The sequence below is a fragment of the Rhea pennata genome, chromosome Z, assembly GCF_028389875.1.
Source record: "Rhea pennata isolate bPtePen1 chromosome Z, bPtePen1.pri, whole genome shotgun sequence".
NCBI classification, from domain to species: Eukaryota; Metazoa; Chordata; class Aves; order Rheiformes; family Rheidae; genus Rhea; species Rhea pennata.
Genome location: NC_084702.1, coordinates 66,191,772 through 66,209,788, shown reverse-complemented (window position 1 = coordinate 66,209,788; position 18,017 = coordinate 66,191,772). Strand labels below are relative to the sequence as shown.

The following is an 18,017-nucleotide window of genomic DNA, read 5'->3' as shown; positions in this document are numbered from 1 at the left end:
AGTTTTAAGTTTAAAAAAGGTGTTCTGTATTCTGTTTATATTTACATCTATGGAATTCTTTTGAAATAGTGTGAGTGAGGAATATAAAAATTCTTTGAATTTTTTTTTATGCATACAATGAACATTGGATGACATGTTGCAGAAATAAATGGATCACAGCTGTGAAGGAACTATGAAAAAGATCAGTTTGGTGAATCTTGGTAAACTTCTAGATGACTTCTCAGTGATAGAAAAGGTAAGTGACAACGGTAAAAATCATTGAAATTACTATCTGTAAATACTTTGGCATGTTTTAATATGCTTCTCAGGTGAAAGTTTCTTCTAAGTGGTGTCTGTTTATTCTTATTGTGTCTTGCAACACCAATTTTGTTTGGAAAGTAAGTGTCTGTACTGGCTGTTAGTGCTCAGAATGATTCAAGATGAATGATTATGTCCCTCCTTTTTACTGCTGATTTATGAAGTAGCACGTGAAAATTGTGCTGTTGTGCATTTAATGTTTGTTTGAAGGAGGATCTTGGATCATTTTTCACAGGTGAATAACAATAGATCCCAGATAACTGCCAATTTACATGTGATCCATTAAAATGCCTTTTGTCTGCAGGAAAGATATGTATTTCTTTTGTTATTCCTAATGAATACTTAACTCTACATGTGCCTATTCAGTATAGTAAGCTTCAGACTTCTGTGTCCATAGATAGTCAAAGATGTTTTATCTTTAGGCACTTAAAAACAAACTTTCTGATAGTGAATCAGAATCTCTGTATGTAAAGATGGAGTGGGTTAAAAGAAGCTAGTAGTAGTTCTGAATATCAGAATTTGTGGATGTAAAATCAGATTTATAAGGCCATCTAGGTTGCATAAGCATGCAAACAGACACTTTTTTTATGGTCCAAAACCTTTAGATTCCCAGATTAAAATTTATCTTAGAATGCCTGACTTGTTGAAATCTGTGGGGTCTGCTCAATAAGTGTTCTGTGGTAGAACTTAGTTCCTCAGGAAATACGTGCAAGTATTTGCATCAGAAGCCTCTATTGGAGATACTCATATTACACAGCTTTGTTGTACTCATTGCAGAAATTGTTCCTTATTCTTTTTTTTTTTTTTTTTTTAAGTCATTGCCATAGCAGGCGCATCTGTTCTTAAATTCCAAATGTGCTGAGCTCTCTTTACTTTAAGAACAGGTCGGTTCTTTAAAGATGGATCCACTGAGAAAATCAGTGCTGTATTTCTCGTTTGATTAGACCCATTTTGGCTATCTCTCTGCTGATTGATCCTGATCAGTAAATGCTTACCAGAGATAGTACAGAAGGAGCACCTGGAAGAAATTTTGTGATTCTCATGGAAGTTATCACACCAATCACTATTCACACACATTACTCAGTACTCAATGAGGGCATTGTATGCAAAGCAACAGAAAGAACCGTGCTGAGAATTGATCTAGACTATGGAGTTCAGAGGAAGCAATTAAATTAAGGTGGGATTAAGCAGTTTTGCAGGTACATTTTCTACTTTGTGCCCTTTTGTAACATTTATTTAGTATATTTAATTTTGACAAGTATAATTCTGGACTCTCTCTTGCAAAGATTCCTGGAGTTTGTAAGTAATGAGGTAAGTCAAGGTTGTGTTTATGGATGGTAAATATTGAATTATGTACAGCACAGGCTTTCGAGTCTAACTTTGTTCTTCTCTGTAATGGAATTCCCAGAGTGTCAAGTAAAACAGGCTTGCAACTATTGTGTTGTGTAAATGTTTTTATGAATTTAAAACTCAAGATCTTGTATCAAAAATTCTAAATCTAAAACTTTTATCAAAAATTCTTAGTATAACATCAGTCTCTTACCAATTTTCTAGAAAATATCAAAAATTAACGAAGCAAATAACCTACTGGTTCTTCAGCTAGAAAAATCTAACATGTTGGTAAAATTCAGCCAATCAAGAGAGGATTCAGTAAAAGAAGGTAAATAGTATTTTGAAAACAGTATGTTCTTTTTTTGAATTAAGGAAGTTTTGAGAAATATTTCCTTTATCTGTGATAATCTCAAATATAAAAACAAAATAGCAAGGATCTAAAACACTTTGAAAAATAGTAATGCTTAATTTTTGATAATGCAATGGAGTCAACCTCATTTGCATAACATAAATTTAATCCACAACTGCATTTTGAGAGCAGAGTTAAAATAATTATTTTTTTCAAGTCAAGACTAGTATCTATCCACATTAATAGATTTTTGATTTCATGTGGTATCTATGAAAGAAAAGCTTCCCTTCTGTATTTTCTCTCTGCTTTTTTGGCACATTCTTGGATGCGTGTTTTACTGTCTTCTGAAAATATCGAAGTTTGAAAATGTCAGAGTTCCAAAACATCAATGTTTGCCTATAATTGGAGATGGGATGTCGGGCTGGTGGGAGTGATGCTCTGAGATGGTGTAAAAATGTTTTCTCTTAGCTGCCTGTGCGATTTGGTTTATTTAAGGTCAATCTGATAGCCTCGTTTGGGTCTGGACAACATTCTTCCCTGCACCATGATGACAGGTGTATTGAAGTTCTACTAGTACTCTTTTAATATTGGTCACTGAAATAATTTAACCTAAATTAATTCTGTGCCATTGTATTGGACTTTAGGTATTGGTGAAACCCAAGTCTGGCATTCTCCCTAAGCATTTCTTTAACTTCTTGAGGAATTAAAAGCTTTAGTCTATCCAAAGGGATTAGACTTTATATCTGTGTGAGATTTAATCCCCTGTGATGCTAAGAGGTCAGATTAAACAATGTGATAGCCTGTTTGACTTTATGTAATCATCAATATTTTACCACAGTTGCATTTCCAACTCAGTTATGTATTGTTAGCAACTACACATAATTCCTTCAAGCTTGAGTTCAATTACACTGATTACTGTCATAAGTTTATTCCATAGGATGTATTTGTCTTTCTGTTAGTTTTAATGTGATCAAGGTTTTGATCATATTTCTTTTACTTTGCATAACAGATGTCATTATGGCAGTAAAAAGTTACGGACAGTAATAATAGTTTATCTAAATGTTAAGAGTATTCAAACTGTTTAATAACAGCTAAAGTTAAATAATAAGATGGCATTTAACTATTTGTAATACTTCGGGAATTTTAAGACCCTAGCTTGTAATAAAAATGTTCCCATATATTTGAGGAATTAAAAATAAAAAATGAATGTAAACATGAAGGATTTTTTTTTTCTTTTTTAATGTTTCTGTGCTGGAAGTATATCTTTTCATATGGCTGTTTAAAAAAGGGAAATAATATCTGGTACTTTATATATTTATACATATATAGCATATAATCTATGTATATATAGTGTTGTGGTTTTCTGTTCTTCTGTAGTTCATAAGAGCACTGAAAGGTGTATCTTCTTACAAAACTTCAGTCTCAGACAAGTCAAACTGCTTAAGTTAGGAAACAGGGTAGGAATAAATTTAGTTTCACACAGGAGTAAAGTTGCCAGTGGCTTTCACTTACTTACATCTTTGCAGGGACTTAAATTATTTAATGTACTCAGAAATGAACAGGAAAAGCTATTGAAAAAGTGAATACAAGTTTGCTAGTGGTAGTAATCTATTCAGTTCAGTATTGTCAGGGAGCCTCATATGTAACAAGGCTGACAGAGGCAGGGACCTGACCCACAGGGACCTGACCCCGCTGTACGTGAGCAGGAGGGCAGGGCAGGCCCAGGCATGGTTGTGAGGGTCAGCTAAGAGTCCACGTTAGTGAACAAGTCTATAGTGATGAGGCAGGTTGGAGGTCAAGACAGGAAGGTGAGTTGGGGTTAGAATCAGGTCTAGAAACAGTAACAGGTCCAGTGATCACCAGTATGTCCATAGTATTGAGGCAGGTCTGAAAGGAAGCCAGGAAGTTAGTCCATAGGTCATGATTGGGCTCTGGCTCTACAGGATACATGGCCGCAAGGCAGCTGCAATGTAAAAGCAGCTCCCAAGGGAAAGAGGGGCAGCCATTGCTGAGTCGTCTTCCAGCTCTGTTCAAACAGCATGTTTCGAGGTCACCAGCTGCACTCTTTCCAAGCTGGCCCTGAGCCCAGGCAGTCAAACCCTCAGGAAGGGATTGGGGGAGGAAGCACTTAACACCCTGGAAGGTATGGTAACAATTATGGAATATCTGAGGAAAGACTTAGTCTGACAGATATTTTTCAGCCTAAACAGAAACAGCAGCGTTGGGATATTACTGATAGCGATAAAATTAAGAATGGTGTGGAGAAAATGACTAGGGGATGATTATTCACTGTTCATTGTAATAAATAGATGGAAATCAAATTTGTTGATGGATAATATTCTTTAAAGCAAACAAAAGGAGGAACTTTTCCCACGTATTGTAAAGTGAAGTTTTTGAATCATTTGTCACAGGAGTTTGTGGATGTCAAAAGTCTAGATGAGTCCAAAAAGATGAGACAAAATTGTGAAAGAAAACTTTATCAAGTTTGTTAAAGACAGTATCTCTCATGCAGGTCTTCCTTGTGGTTATTGTTCGCTTGTTATTATTGTGAAGCTGAGAGAGTATTTTAAGGATCGTGTTTGTCCAAGGTTTTTTACCCCTTCCGGAAGCATCTACTACTGAATATAACAAAATAGATTAGCAAACTGGATGGAAATCTGGGCTGAACCATTTGTTTTTCAATCAATCAAGCACAAAACACAATGTAGGACAGTTGCTCAGAAACAGATTGAGATGGTTGATTAACAGATGGTTCATCAATAATAGTTGATGAAAACAAGAGGAGGATTTTTGTACAAGATAGATTTCAAAGAGGGATGGAAGAAGGTGGACAAAAAATGTTATTTCTAACATAAAACCAATGGAGAAGACAGAGCAGGCAATGTGAGAGAGAGAAAGCAGGAAGTCAGATCAGCTGGGAAGATTGCAGAAAGGAGTGTGGAAGCAAATGGACTAAAAACAGATGGAAGTCAGATGGCAGATTTGGGCTTTTTAGATGGAAAGTAGCTCCTCAATTTGATGAGATAAGAGCAAAATGATTTGAGGAGATAGCTACGTTGATGTCATAACTGATAGAGAATGACCTCTGGAGCTGTTTTGAAACACTTGATGGGGGAAGAAAATGTGGAAGGCAGAAGGCCAAGTAGAAATACCAGAGCAATCAGCATGAAATAGGAACCAGAGTTTTAACAGCAGGGTTAGTCAGGAAAGAACAGATTTCAATAATATTCAAGTCATAGTAGTTGTACAAATTATTAAGAATGTGGATAGGGAGGCAGAACTATCGGAAAGCAAGGATTCCAGTCTAAGAAGTAAGAGAGATTGCCAAACTGTTAATAGCAGAAAGAAAGAAAAAAAAAAAGGAAAAGCAGGAACTTGCAACAATATGGGCTATCCAACAGGTGATTCTGAAAGCCATTTGATGTTAAAGAGGTAGAAAGTAAATGAGAGATGCAGAGTAAATAGACTGTATTTAGAAATTAGGACAATTAATAGGGCTATTTTATTAGACTGAGGTACCAATAAGATACTCCAATAGAATTCTGATATGCCAGAATGTTGGAAGTAATCTTTTAGTTGTATAAATAATCTTTTGAACTGCACTCATTTAATGGTAATCAGAGCATAGTTTCATAAACTATCTTGGGCAGGAAATTGCTGTAATGTACAGTATTTGCTGTCAGAGGAATCTTCAAATAAACAGTTACAGCATTACTGGTTATCACCAACGTCCATAGCTCATAAGGGCATTAGAGTTTAATAAGTTATTACAAAATGTTACTACAGCATTTTGCTTTTTCTTTCTAAAGTGGATAACGTTCTTCACACCTTCATCAAATTCACCTACATCTGCCCTTCAGAAGACAGATTTATTATTAAGTCTATTGTGTTGTAGTAGTATACTGTATTTTTAGAATCAAAACACTAAAAGTGTTGTGTCAGGTAGTTTGATTACTGCTTTGTAAAACATTTTTGAAAGTCAAAGCACTGTGTGTTTAAAAATTTCTTTGATTGGGGAAATAGATCCTCATGGCCTGGAGAAGATGCACGGGATCAAATGTAGCGTTGACACTTCCATTCTTTTTCTGGCAACATTATCCTTAGGGACTCTTGTTATGAGAATGGCTTTATACAGTGATCCTGACAACTTGGAAAAGATAAACCTTCTAGTCTCACATCCCAAACCACTTCCCAGAATCCAAACCAGCCACACTTGTCAAGTGTATCAACTGAAGAGTCAGTACAAAGGCAGGTGAAATTGCTGGGTTGGGACAGTTGCATCAACATCATGATCAACAATATCGATATGCATTCTTAATGCTCAGGTCATCATATTACAAGTTTGAAACAGGAGTAAATGTATTCATAGGGTAAGTAAACAATTCAGCCTTACAATGTAAGGCATTATAGTAGACCACCAAGAGACTCGCAGAAGGGCTAAGGAAAAAGCATGAGAGGCCACCTGCTCGTGAACGGTTCACATATAATCCCAAACAAACATGCTGCGTACAGCAGAGTAGCAAAGAGAAGCAGCATTATGGAAGGGAGGTTCTTGTTCCATCTACCCTAAAGGATTCATGGCTGCTAGTGGTGGTGGTGTGGAGCAACTTTATTCCACCTAAAGAATTCTTAGTGGGAGAAACAGTGATAGGGATAGTATTTTCATGGCTGAAGAAATCTTTGTGAAGTATCGGTGAGAATTTGAGGGCTCCCTGATATTCTTTCATTGCCAAAAATTTATCTCTAGAATTGTTTAAGGTAGCATAAGAGTGGGAACTCTGAACAAAATGCAAAAGGGGAAGAAAAATGTTTAAAGCTAAAGGAAGAGAGGAGAGTGATACCTTTTTTTACCCTAGTTTTGTTTAAAGGGTGAGAAAGCTGGGCAAGTGTATTCTGAACAGTCATAAATAAGCCTTGCTTTATTCTAATACGTTTTTTGCTAAACAAAGCTTCAGGTCCATAGTTTTAGTTTGATGAAAACTCACTGCAGATTCACAGAAGACAGACAAAACTCTGTAATTCTTGTTTTTTCCCCCTGTCCCTGAACATCTGTGGTGACCAAGTAGGCTCTGCTGTTGCAGTAGACTGTTGCATCTGCTGTAATCATTGAAAAGAAAGCAATCTAATTACCTGTAAAACACTTTATGGTTTCATTTTGACTAAATTAACACTTCGTTAGAATATGTTTGCTAACAGTTAATTCCTTCACTGTTGCTCTGTAGCAGTAGAGGACGCTCCTTAGTAACCAAGCAAGGACAGACATATTGCATGTCACATTTTCAGAGCAACTTCTGGGTCACGTATTTGTGGAGGATGTTGACTTAGTGTGTTGAATGTGCTTAAAAAATGATTGATGTAACTTGCCCTATTAAGAAAGCCAGTAGCTTCAAGTGTAACTGCAGATGGAAGAAACTGCAGTAAATTAGAAACATGGAAAAAGATTAGGCTGTTAAGTTTTTCTGCATGTATGGAGTATCCTTTACAGAGGAGTAACAGTGCAGGATTGCTAACAGATGCTAATGCCATATGACCTAACAAAGTTGCAACAATTCAGCACAATTTTGCTTTTTCTTCCTTAATGTAGGCAAACAAAACTCACCATGGGTTCCCAGTAAATTTTACAGTCACACAACTGTTAAAATGATTTTGTCAAGCTATATGCTTTAAAGATAATAAAAATAAGGAAATATTCTTGGGACTGGATGTGTTTTGTCTGAAATGACTTGCATGTAAAATGGCTGTGGTTTACTGTTAAGACTAGCTGCTGTTTCCACGTTTACCCAGATGTTTCCAGTTTCTGCATAAATTTCAGGCATTTGAATTGACATCCATACATTCTGGAAGGATAGAAAGTTTGTAGTAGAACTAGTTCAGTACAAACACTGTGAACAGTTTGGAAGAGTCACATTTTAAGAAAGCAGTCTTGTTTTAGCTTCTGTCCATACATGAAAATGTGGAAATTTCTTCCAGCACAAACAGACCTACAGGAGAATAAACCTGTAAGGCACCCAAATAATGCACTGTTTAATGCATTGTAATTATTAGTAGAAGTGATAAGAGAGAAGAATCATTCTTCCATGGCTTAGAGTGAGCCATTAAGTTCTTTAAATTACAGGGTGAGTTACTATTGCTGCCTGTGGTAAAGATTAACAGGTTTTCAGTTGATTATATCTCTGTCAGACAGTTCACAGTGCAAATTTCTGTAGCAGGTGCCTGTCTCACTCTGAATTCACGTAGTTTACACTTCAACACAAACATGTCAGTGTTTTTCCAAACCAAGAGCAGAAAAAATCAAAAAAGAATTATTTTGATAGAATATCTTAAAGCTTTTTTTGGAGAAGTTCTTGCCTCTTCATATTTTAGAGCAGAGACATAATATTTTTAGAAATTTTGTGGTGAAAATGATATTTTTTGTGTTTTTTTCATGGGAAACCTTTCCTATTTGCCCAATTTTTCAGTCTCCAGAATTATCTCTATTGAAAATTAAGATTTATCTCTGCATAATTAATATTCTCTGTGTACTAAGCGTACTAACTTGGAGCTTCAGCTTTTGAGCAGGTTTTTCTGCAAATTCTTTTGAGCTGCTGTGGTACCTAGTATAGAAACTGAGGGCAGGTAGTTTCTGTGCTGTTAGTGCTCCCTCTACTGCTTCTTTGAAAGCATGCAACAGGAGAATGTGATAAGCTGACAATTTAGATGCATGCAAAGCGTCTGATGGAAAAACAGATTAAAGATAAAATTGATTAGAAAACCTAATCTTAGGGCTGGGTTCTTAATTCCTCTTATTGACTGCCTTATTTGTGATGTACTCTTTAATTATATGATCTACTGTTTTCAAAAGAGCTTTCGTGTTACGGGATGAGAAATTGTTGTTTAATGTGCTTTATTTATTTTAGAAATTAAAAGCCATTTCAGAAATGCACTGGTATTCCAGAAATAAAAAGGAAAGTTTTAAGAGCAGGCAATTTGAATTTCAAATTTTCCTCAGTCTTTGAATGATTTGTAACTTTACTGATAAGGTTACAAGGAACCCAAGGTGTATAAATACTATTTAAGGAAAAGCAGATCTTCTATTGTTTCCCTTTTACAAATGGGAATCCATTTGTACTGGATATGAATATGAATGTCAAAAAAAATCCCTCAATTGTAGGTGTCCACTTTAAGTCTAATTCTTCATAGTCTGTTATACTTGGCTTTTGACCCTGTCTCCCATAACATCCTCCTAGAGAAGCTCAGGAAGTGTGGGTTACATGAGTGGACAGTGAGGTGGATTGAGAACTGGCTGAAAGGCAGAGCTCAGAGGGTCATCATCAGTGGCGTGGAGTCTAGTTGAAGGCCTGTGGCTAGTGGTATCCCCAGGGCTCAGTACTGGGTCCCATCCTGTTCAACTTATTCATCAACAACCTGGATGAGGGGACAGAGTGCCTCCTCAGCAAGTTTGCCGATGATACCAAGCTGGGAGGAGTGGCTGGACCACCTGAGGGCTGTGCTGCCATTCAGAGAGACCTGGACAGGCTGGAGAGCTGGGCAGAGAGGAACCTCATGAGATTCAACAAGGGCAAGTGCAGAGTCCTGCACCTAGGGAGAAATAACCCCAGGCACCAGTACAAGGTGGGGGCTGACCTTCTGGAGAGCAGCTCTGCAGAGAAGGACGTGGGAGTGCTGGTGGATGACAAATTGACCATGAGCCAGCAATGTGCCCTCGTGGCCAAGAAAGCCAATGGTGTCCTGGGGTGCATTAGGAAGAGTGTTGCCAGCAAGTCGAGGGAGGTGATCCTGCCCCTCTCCTCAGCCCTGGGGAGGCCTCATCTTGAGTGCTGAGTCTGGTTCTGGGCTCCCCAGTACAGGAGAGACATGGAGCTACTGGAGAGAGTCCAGCGTAGGGCTATGAAGATGGTCAGAGGGCTGGAGCATCTGCCCCATGAGGAACGGCTGTGAGAGCTGGGCCTCTTCAGCCTGGGGAAGAGAAAACTGAGGGGGGATCTTATCAATGTGTACAAGTACCTGAAGGGAGGGTGTCAAGGGGACGGGGACAAACTCTTTTCAGTTGTCCCATGTGACAGGACAAGAGGCAATGGGCAGAAATTGAAGCACAGGAAGTTCCGCCTGACCGTGAGGGGGAATTTCTTCCCTGTGAGAGTGACGGAGCCCTGGCACAGGTTGCCCAGAGAGGCTGTGGAGTCTCCTTCTCTGGAGATCTTCAAGGCCTGCCTGGATGCAACCCTGTCTACCATGCTTTTGGTGACCCTGCTGAGCAGGGAGGTTGGACTAGATGATCTCCAGAGGTCCATTCCAACCTTACTGATTCTATGATTTGGTAGGTTTGCACAGTCTTGTTTAGTAGTTACATATTTGCAGTACCTGGAAGCTCGTATCTCAAGGTAAGTATCCATAAAATGAGGAGTAAGTGGTCAAGGACACTTTATTCTGGTCTTAATATGCCTGCAGGAATGTGATATATTACGTAGTCACAGTGGCTTGCAGGACACTTAGTAGCACAGACTATGGACAGTGGCACACTGACACCATCTCCTGGCTTAGAGGTACTACAAAGAAACTGTTTGAGGGAGGCAGGGATGGAATCTATTGCGCTGTGGTACCAAACTTTCCCTGTCCTACTGCATCCCATTTCACTCAAAATAAAATTCTGACTTTGTATAACTGAAATGGCAATGGTAATGATTTATCCCCAGATCACTGTCTTTGTCTCTCCTCATTCTCTTCATCTAGTTCATTCTGGGGAAGAATTGTGTATTACTGCACATGTATTCAAGACAAACTATGATTTTTAAGCAATCTTAATTCCATCATATCCAAATTTTTGGAAGTTTGACTTGCAGTCTTAATGTTCCATTTATATAGATTTTTGTATATAGTGTCTGTTTTTAATAAAATAACGGGAAATACAGAAATTCCAACAGGTATCATCATGGTTCATCAGTAGGGTTGCGCTGACATTCCTAAAGCCTGATTTCTTATATCCTGCCTTTATCCTTCCCTAGATTTCCTGATGATCCACCTCACCTTGGTGGATTTGTATATGTCATCTTACCCTTACGATCCTTTTTGCTCCTTATGCCAGTCCCCATTGTTGGCACTTCTAGTACCTGCCCCTCCAATCCTAGCCTCAGTTTCTGGCACAATGTCTTGCTCAATCTCTGGGGGTTTTTTTCATTGTAATCAAGCATATTTAATTACTAGCAGAAGAAACATCCAGGTTAAAGGATGTAGGGTCTGACATCAGGTCTAATTACAGAGCAACATCTACCTGTCAGAGCACTTTGATACACTGGGAACTCCCAAATCCATCTAGTGATATCTGTCTTGTTACTATTTTTCAAGCCCCTATCCTATACACCATGTTCACTGAATCTTTAAAATAAACTATTCTAACAGTTGTACGTGCCAAATGTTTCCTGTTTATATAGCCGTTAACAACATTAACAAAATGTTCAGCAGCCTTTTTTCTTGCATGCCATTGTCTTAACCTGAAGTACATCTGCAAAGGAGAGGCTTGGGATAATGACGTTGTTAAATAAGCTAAATCTCAAATATGAAGTAACTTACTTACTTTTGTTTTATATGTACAATCTTTGGGCAACACAATATATAGATTCTTTTTTTCTGAAGTTTTGTGGTCTGTTAATAAAAGACTAGGAGTCTTTAACCTGAGTTATGGAAGTGAGGTTTAAGTAAATATAATAAATATATATACTTTTACATATGTGTATATATACACATATACGCTTATATATATATATTATATATAATATATAATTAAATATAGTCCAGAAGTCATTCTTTGAAAACATAGCCTTCTCCAAAGTTGTATGATAAATGAAATAAGGAGAATGTCTTAGAAAAAAAAAAGATAGTTGATCGTATTTGTACAGAGATTCTTGAAGAAAGAGTTTCAGTTGTTTTTACAGTTGGCAAAGGATTATTTTGTTCCTACAATTCAAAATACTGAATATTCTGGGAAGGTCAAGCTGATGTATGTTTAGACTTCTATTATAAAAATATGTTATTCTTTGATGCAGTTTAAAAAATACCTAAATGTAATGTTTATTATTTGGTTTTGATACTTATAATGAATTCCAAAATGAAAATAGTGAAGAAATTATTCAAAATTACTGGATTTGTCATTTATTTTAGAATGTACTGCTCTACAGAATGTGATAAATGGTCTAACAAAAACTGTTGAGAACCAGTGTAACGTGAAAGGTAAAAACAAAAATGTTATATATACTGTACTATAATTTAAAATAAGGCATTTAAAAGTTGAATTTATATTTAATGCTTTTTTTCAGAGAGGAAAGCTCACTGGCAGCCGATCAGAAAGGAAGCAAATTGTATCTAAAATCAATCCTATGCATGTTTTAGTGGTCTGTGTGCTTAGTAAATGTCTATTGCAATTATCCTTAAAATCTGCTAGTAAAAGAAGTTCTAGCTCAGTGAGACTTTTAATCAATAGTTGCGTTTTAATTTTAGTTCAGTGTTGCCCAAGAAATATTACAAGGAAGTGAGAGTTTTATTCGTTCTTTGGACTGTAGTCTAGTAAAGCATTTAGGCATAGTTTTTACATGTTTAAGTGCTTTATTAGATCAGAATCTTAATCCTCAGCTGATGTTTTAAAATTTAGTTGTTGTCTGTAAAATTTGACAAAGTCTCATTGCTATTTTAAAATAAAAATATATACATGCAATGTATAATATAAATATGTAAATATATAATATATAAATATGTATTACATTTTTTAATATAACATGAACCAAGGTAACTTTCTATCACAGTGTATATTATATCATATATATATCATATACTTAATTTTATACCCATTATGTGTTCAAGGCACAGTAACATAAATGTTAATAAACATAGAAATAAACATCTAAAAATGGGAAGTATGTGGCTTTTTTAATAATCAGAATGATTTTTAATAATAAAACCATCTACTTATTAAAAATTCTGTCTTTGCAATGCTACTTTCAATTTAATAGCATATTTACTAATAATAGCGTATTTACTATCACTACAGTCAGGGTGCAAGGGAACCTACACATATTTACTGAGCTCCTATTTTGGGGAACAGGTACTTAAAAAGAAAGCGTTGCACCTCCTATTTGCAAGTGCCAGAGACATGATAATAATTTCTTAATTTCTGAATTAAAGAACTTTGCAGTTTTATTGACTGAATCAATAATAAGAAGGCTAAAAACAAAAGTAGTAATATTAGGCAAATATGATTAAACGATAAATTTTCTGTTCAAAAATGGCAACTAAAATTGCATAGTTGTGTAAATGAAGATTATCATGTCTTCAAAATGTTAACAGTTCTTAAAGTTTAGACAAGTCAAATGGAAGTAATATTTTTTACTCTTAATAATACTGCTGAAATGAACTTTTTAGTGTTTCATACAGTTTATTTTATTATTACATAGATGAAAATGAGAGACTGAAGGATAACATTCACATCTTGGAAGAGAAATTAAAGGCTCGTGAACAGGTCTGTCACAAATGGTCATTCTTTTGGCACAGGAATAAAGTTTTTCTATTGTAACAGTTTATATATGCTTAAACTCTTTGCTACTGATCACATCATTATTTTTTCTCTTTTCCTAGAGTTTATCATGTGTACAAAGAGAACAGTTGTTCTCAAACCAGTACCAATATGAGAATGTGTTACAAAGACTAAGATCAGTTCTACTAAGTGCTGAGACCTCTGGCACAGTCTAAGTTGCACTTACTTTTAGCTGTATTTGCTTTAAATTCAGCTTTGTAGGCCAAAAATTTAAACACCTTTGATGTACAAGATAACTGCTTTACTGCCAGAGAATCAAGAACCACTCTGAATTTTGTCTGGTTTCCTTGGGAGTGAATGCTACAAAGTATAGGTCCCTTGGCTCATAACAGATTCCATCTAGTATCTCTCTACTTTTCATCTATTTTACACTTTTTTTGGAAGAGAGACAACACCAGCAATGCTAGTGAGGAGTCATGTCAGTACTCTGTACTAAGATTGCACATTCGTTACCTATATAGTATTTGGAACACTCTCAATACTGATTTTCTTTGTCTGCATTAATACTGAGTTGTTTAAATTAAATTCATACTGTAAGCTGTTATCTTGATGGTTTGAGGATAAAATAAGTAAAGCTTTCAAAAAGGGTAAGAAAACCTATATTATTAGTCTTCAAATTGTGGCATACAAACTATGATTATATACATGGTGGAGCCTCCCAATGTTTTGAAGGCACTTAACTGACACATATACTATTAACATCAATCAGTAATTACTTTTTAAAGTGCCTCGACATTACTCTGGTCAGTGACTGCCTAGAGAAGAGAACTTGGGCAGGAGCTTTGGAGTAAGCATCTCTGTACTGGCAACTACAGCCAGTAATTACTGCTTGGTAATTCTGGAGTATTTCTTAACATAATAGAGCAAACTTATAATAGGAATGTTCAAACTTCCTTTCCTCAGGTATCGGTGTCACCAGCATCACTGCGGCTAAAACCCCTACCATTTTCATTGCTGCCAGTGAGAAGTTGTGGAATCTTTGATATAAACAATAGTAACAAAATTATATATTATAAATACAATTCATTGTTATACAATCTTTAGTCAAACTCTGTGAATGTGTAACTAGTCATTAACTAACTAGAGCGCTGGTTTAGGGAAATGGGCTGTTACCTCTCTATTCATCCCTTTTTCCTAATAAGATCAATTTTGATCAGAGGGCTGGAGCACCTGCCCTATGAGGAATGGCTGTGAGAGCTGGGCCTCTCTAGCCTGGAGAAGAAAAGACTGAGGGGGGATCTTATCAGTGTGTACAAGTACCTGAAGGGAGGGTGTCAAGGGGACGGGGACAAACTCTTTTCAGTTGTCCCATGTGACAGGACAAGAGGCAATGGGCAGAAATTGAAGCACAGGAAGTTCTGCCTGAACGAGAGGGGGAATTTCTTCCCTGTGAGAGTGACGGAGCCCTGGCACAGGTTGCCCAGAGAGGTTGTGGAGTCTCCTTCTCTGGAGATCTTCAAGGCCTGCCTGGATGCAACCCTGTCTAACATGCTGTAGGTGACCCTGCTGAGCGGGGAGGTTGGACTAGATGATCTCCAGAGGTCCCTGCCAACCTTACTGATTCTGTGATTCTAATTTTATTTTAACAATACTGATAGCTGTAACACAATTTGTATCTGCTATTTTTTTTCATCTGTGGAATTCATCAGGTTGTGGAAGTAGTAACTGGACATTGTGAATTTACTAGAGGAAAGAAATACAAATACTGAATTATATAGAGTATTGTACATTTTGATCAGAATGTTGTAGTTCACAGAAACCTGAAGATTTTTTATGAAGCTTTTTACATTCACAGGAATATAAACTTCAGATTGAGAAGCTTTTGATAGAAATTAAAAACAAAGAGGAAGACCACAAATTAGAAATAACACAATTGAATTGTGACATGAGAAAAAAAAGTAAGTTCTCTAAAGACTTAAATGCTGTGGAGCTGAGTAAACCATACTGGAATCTATTCTAGGATTAAACACAAGATAGTTCAACTTCCTAATGGAAACATATGACTGGAAAAATTTTTTTAGGTAAAGTACAAATATAGTACTCAAAAAGACACATGAAAGCTCTAAGTGGATAGAGTGTTTAACTGAATTTTACCTTAGCTCAGGAGTAGACAGTTGCAGTGAGGTAATAGTACAGAAGTACAAGATGATCAGAAATTCCAAATCAGGTGGAACAAACACTGGGAATGTGGGCCTAACAAAAATCCAAAGGGATGAAATTTTGAGTTAAGTGCTGGCTGGAACCGTGAGATAGATTGTTGTTCCAGCTCTGCTCAGAAGAACAGGACTTCGTGCATTTTTGTAAGTAATTAATACTGCCACATAGAAATACCTGATTCCAATATTAATTTTTTTCATTACTGATGTAACTTTCAAGGGTAGGTGTTTTTGGTTATCCAGTCAACTCAAAAAAGGCTAACAAAGCAGTGCCTCCTTAAAGGGACTCCATCTTACTGTGATGGAACAGGTCATTTCCATGTAGTTTTAAAATATATTTTCAGTTTCACTAACATTGTTTTCCTGTGAGGTACTTCAAGACTGTTCAAGAAAGTCTTAATATTTGTGAAATACTGCTATTATTTTTCCATCTAAGTCTCTTTATAGTTTAATCATCATATTTTGGTTTACTACTGTTACTAGTTGAACTAATAGAAGTGGAGTATAAAGAACAAATCGAGAAAAAAGAACTGGAAATATTAGAGTTAACCAGACAGCTGAAAACTCAAGATGAAGAGAAGCAGAATGAAATAATTAAACTGCAGATAGAGGTATGCATTATGAAGCTAAGTTAAAGATAATTGGACACTGGTATACTTAGAAGATTTTGTGTAGTGAAGAATGGTGTAAATGGTATTTTAATAGAGTAATTTGATGGAACCTAAGAAAATTCAAGAGATTATACAAATGGCAGTGGCATATACTACCTTCCATAACTGCATCTGAATAGTTTCTGCTCAAAAATGTTTTATCTGCTATATAAGGACATTCTGCATTCTTAAGTTATTTTTTGAAATTTTGTCATCTGTTTTTTTGTGCTATAATAAAATGAAAATATTTTCTACTTCTTTTTAATTTTGTTAATGTTTGGAAGATATGGTTATTCATAAACTTAAGAGCTTAAAAACTTCTAATCCTGCAGAGCTCTGAGAGTCACAGAATTCAATGTGTATTTCATGGGTAAGGTTTTAAGGCCACTCTCTTAATTATTCAGTAATTAAGGAAGTACTTCAAACCTTTCACATTAAAAAAGAAATAAGGTCTAAAATTGTTTGGACTGAGTTCCCCTTGGAACATGAAGGAAGGGTAATGGTTTCAAGTGTTTTTAGCATCCTCCCCATTCTCTCTTCCTGCACATGTGGGCCTGGGAACCATCTTTGTTCTTTGAGCATTTTTTGGCAGAGTTTTTGTTCATTTAACATTTCAGAAATATTTATATATGGAAAATTGGCATTATTTTATATCAATTTTTTCTTTTTGAAATAATTTGAAGCATTGACTTCAAAAACTTAACATGTAATTGCATTCTTTTTTAAATAAACTTTTAGTTTTATTGTCCTATGATTAAAGAGTAGATAAGCTTGCTCTTACTATTCTAACTACAAAAACATGGATAAAAATTGAAAATTGTGCGTTTATTATTTAGCATATTTTTTCCCCTGTTGGGTTATTAATGTTTTATCTTTTCCCGATTCTTTCAGTTTAATGCTAAATTAGCAAGAGTTCAGAATAAAACTGCAAAACCATTTTCAGATGCATCTGTCTTGCCACAAAGTATCTATCGCAGGGTATGTGATTGAATAGCCTAGAGTCTGCAATTATTGTTAGAGTATCTTTCAAACTGCTGTTCCTTATGTTTTATTGTTTGGTTTGCTCTGCAAAAAAAATATGGAGGGGAAAAAAAATGTTCCGTGTCTGACAGGATCCATATCATTCACTTTTCCAACACTTCCCTCCCACCTTTGGAAAACTTATTTAATGCCTTTTCACACTGCTCTTCATATGGGTGTGCTTAATAACTTTGACATCAGCAGCACCAAAAGCCCTCATGTCAAGTGGGTTCTTATATAGAATTGTTAACTTGGGAACTTAAGATACAAGTGACATCACTGACTGTGATATAAATGAAGTATGTGCACTATTGTTTTGTAGTCTAGGAACTTTGGGACGTCACAGAAACAGGAATCTGGGGAAGTCATTTTTGTAATACTGTGAAAAATATTGTTAGAATATTTCTCATTAGCAACAGCATATTGTATCAGTACATAATTTTGTAAGATACTTGATAATGAAGTATTTACTTACATCTTTACAGAAACTGCAGCATCTCCAGGAGGAAAAAAACAAAGAAATTGAAATTCTGCGTAATACCATAAGAGACTTGGAGCAACGTCTTAATAAAGGCCAGGACTTGTACTTCAAACGGAAACGGTTTTGAGAATTCGTACTGCTGAAATACACT

The 18,017-nt window shown here is 36.1% G+C and overlaps 1 protein-coding gene across 1 annotated transcript; it reads left to right on the top strand.

The window, feature by feature from the left end:
* Nucleotides 1-148: 148 nt before the first annotated feature.
* On the top strand, nucleotides 149-17,993 carry CCDC152 (coiled-coil domain containing 152). Its single transcript, XM_062600137.1, has 8 exons — nucleotides 149-235; nucleotides 1,852-1,957; nucleotides 12,134-12,202; nucleotides 13,420-13,484; nucleotides 15,355-15,457; nucleotides 16,199-16,326; nucleotides 17,257-17,343; nucleotides 17,871-17,993. Exons 1-8 carry the CDS (start codon nucleotides 149-151, stop codon nucleotides 17,991-17,993), a joined length of 768 nt encoding a protein of 255 aa, XP_062456121.1.
* The last annotated feature ends 24 nt before the right edge of the window (nucleotides 17,994-18,017 follow it).

Excerpts from the sequence above, each read along its gene's own strand:
- CCDC152 (XM_062600137.1), top strand. The coding sequence starts at position 149 with ATGGATCACAGCTGTGAAGGAACTATGAAAAAGATCAGTTTGGTGAAT. Across the intron at positions 236-1,851 it reads ACTTCTCAGTGATAGAAAAG|AAAATATCAAAAATTAACGA; the intron begins GTAAGTGACAAC and ends CCAATTTTCTAG. Across the intron at positions 16,327-17,256 it reads TAATTAAACTGCAGATAGAG|TTTAATGCTAAATTAGCAAG; the intron begins GTATGCATTATG and ends CGATTCTTTCAG.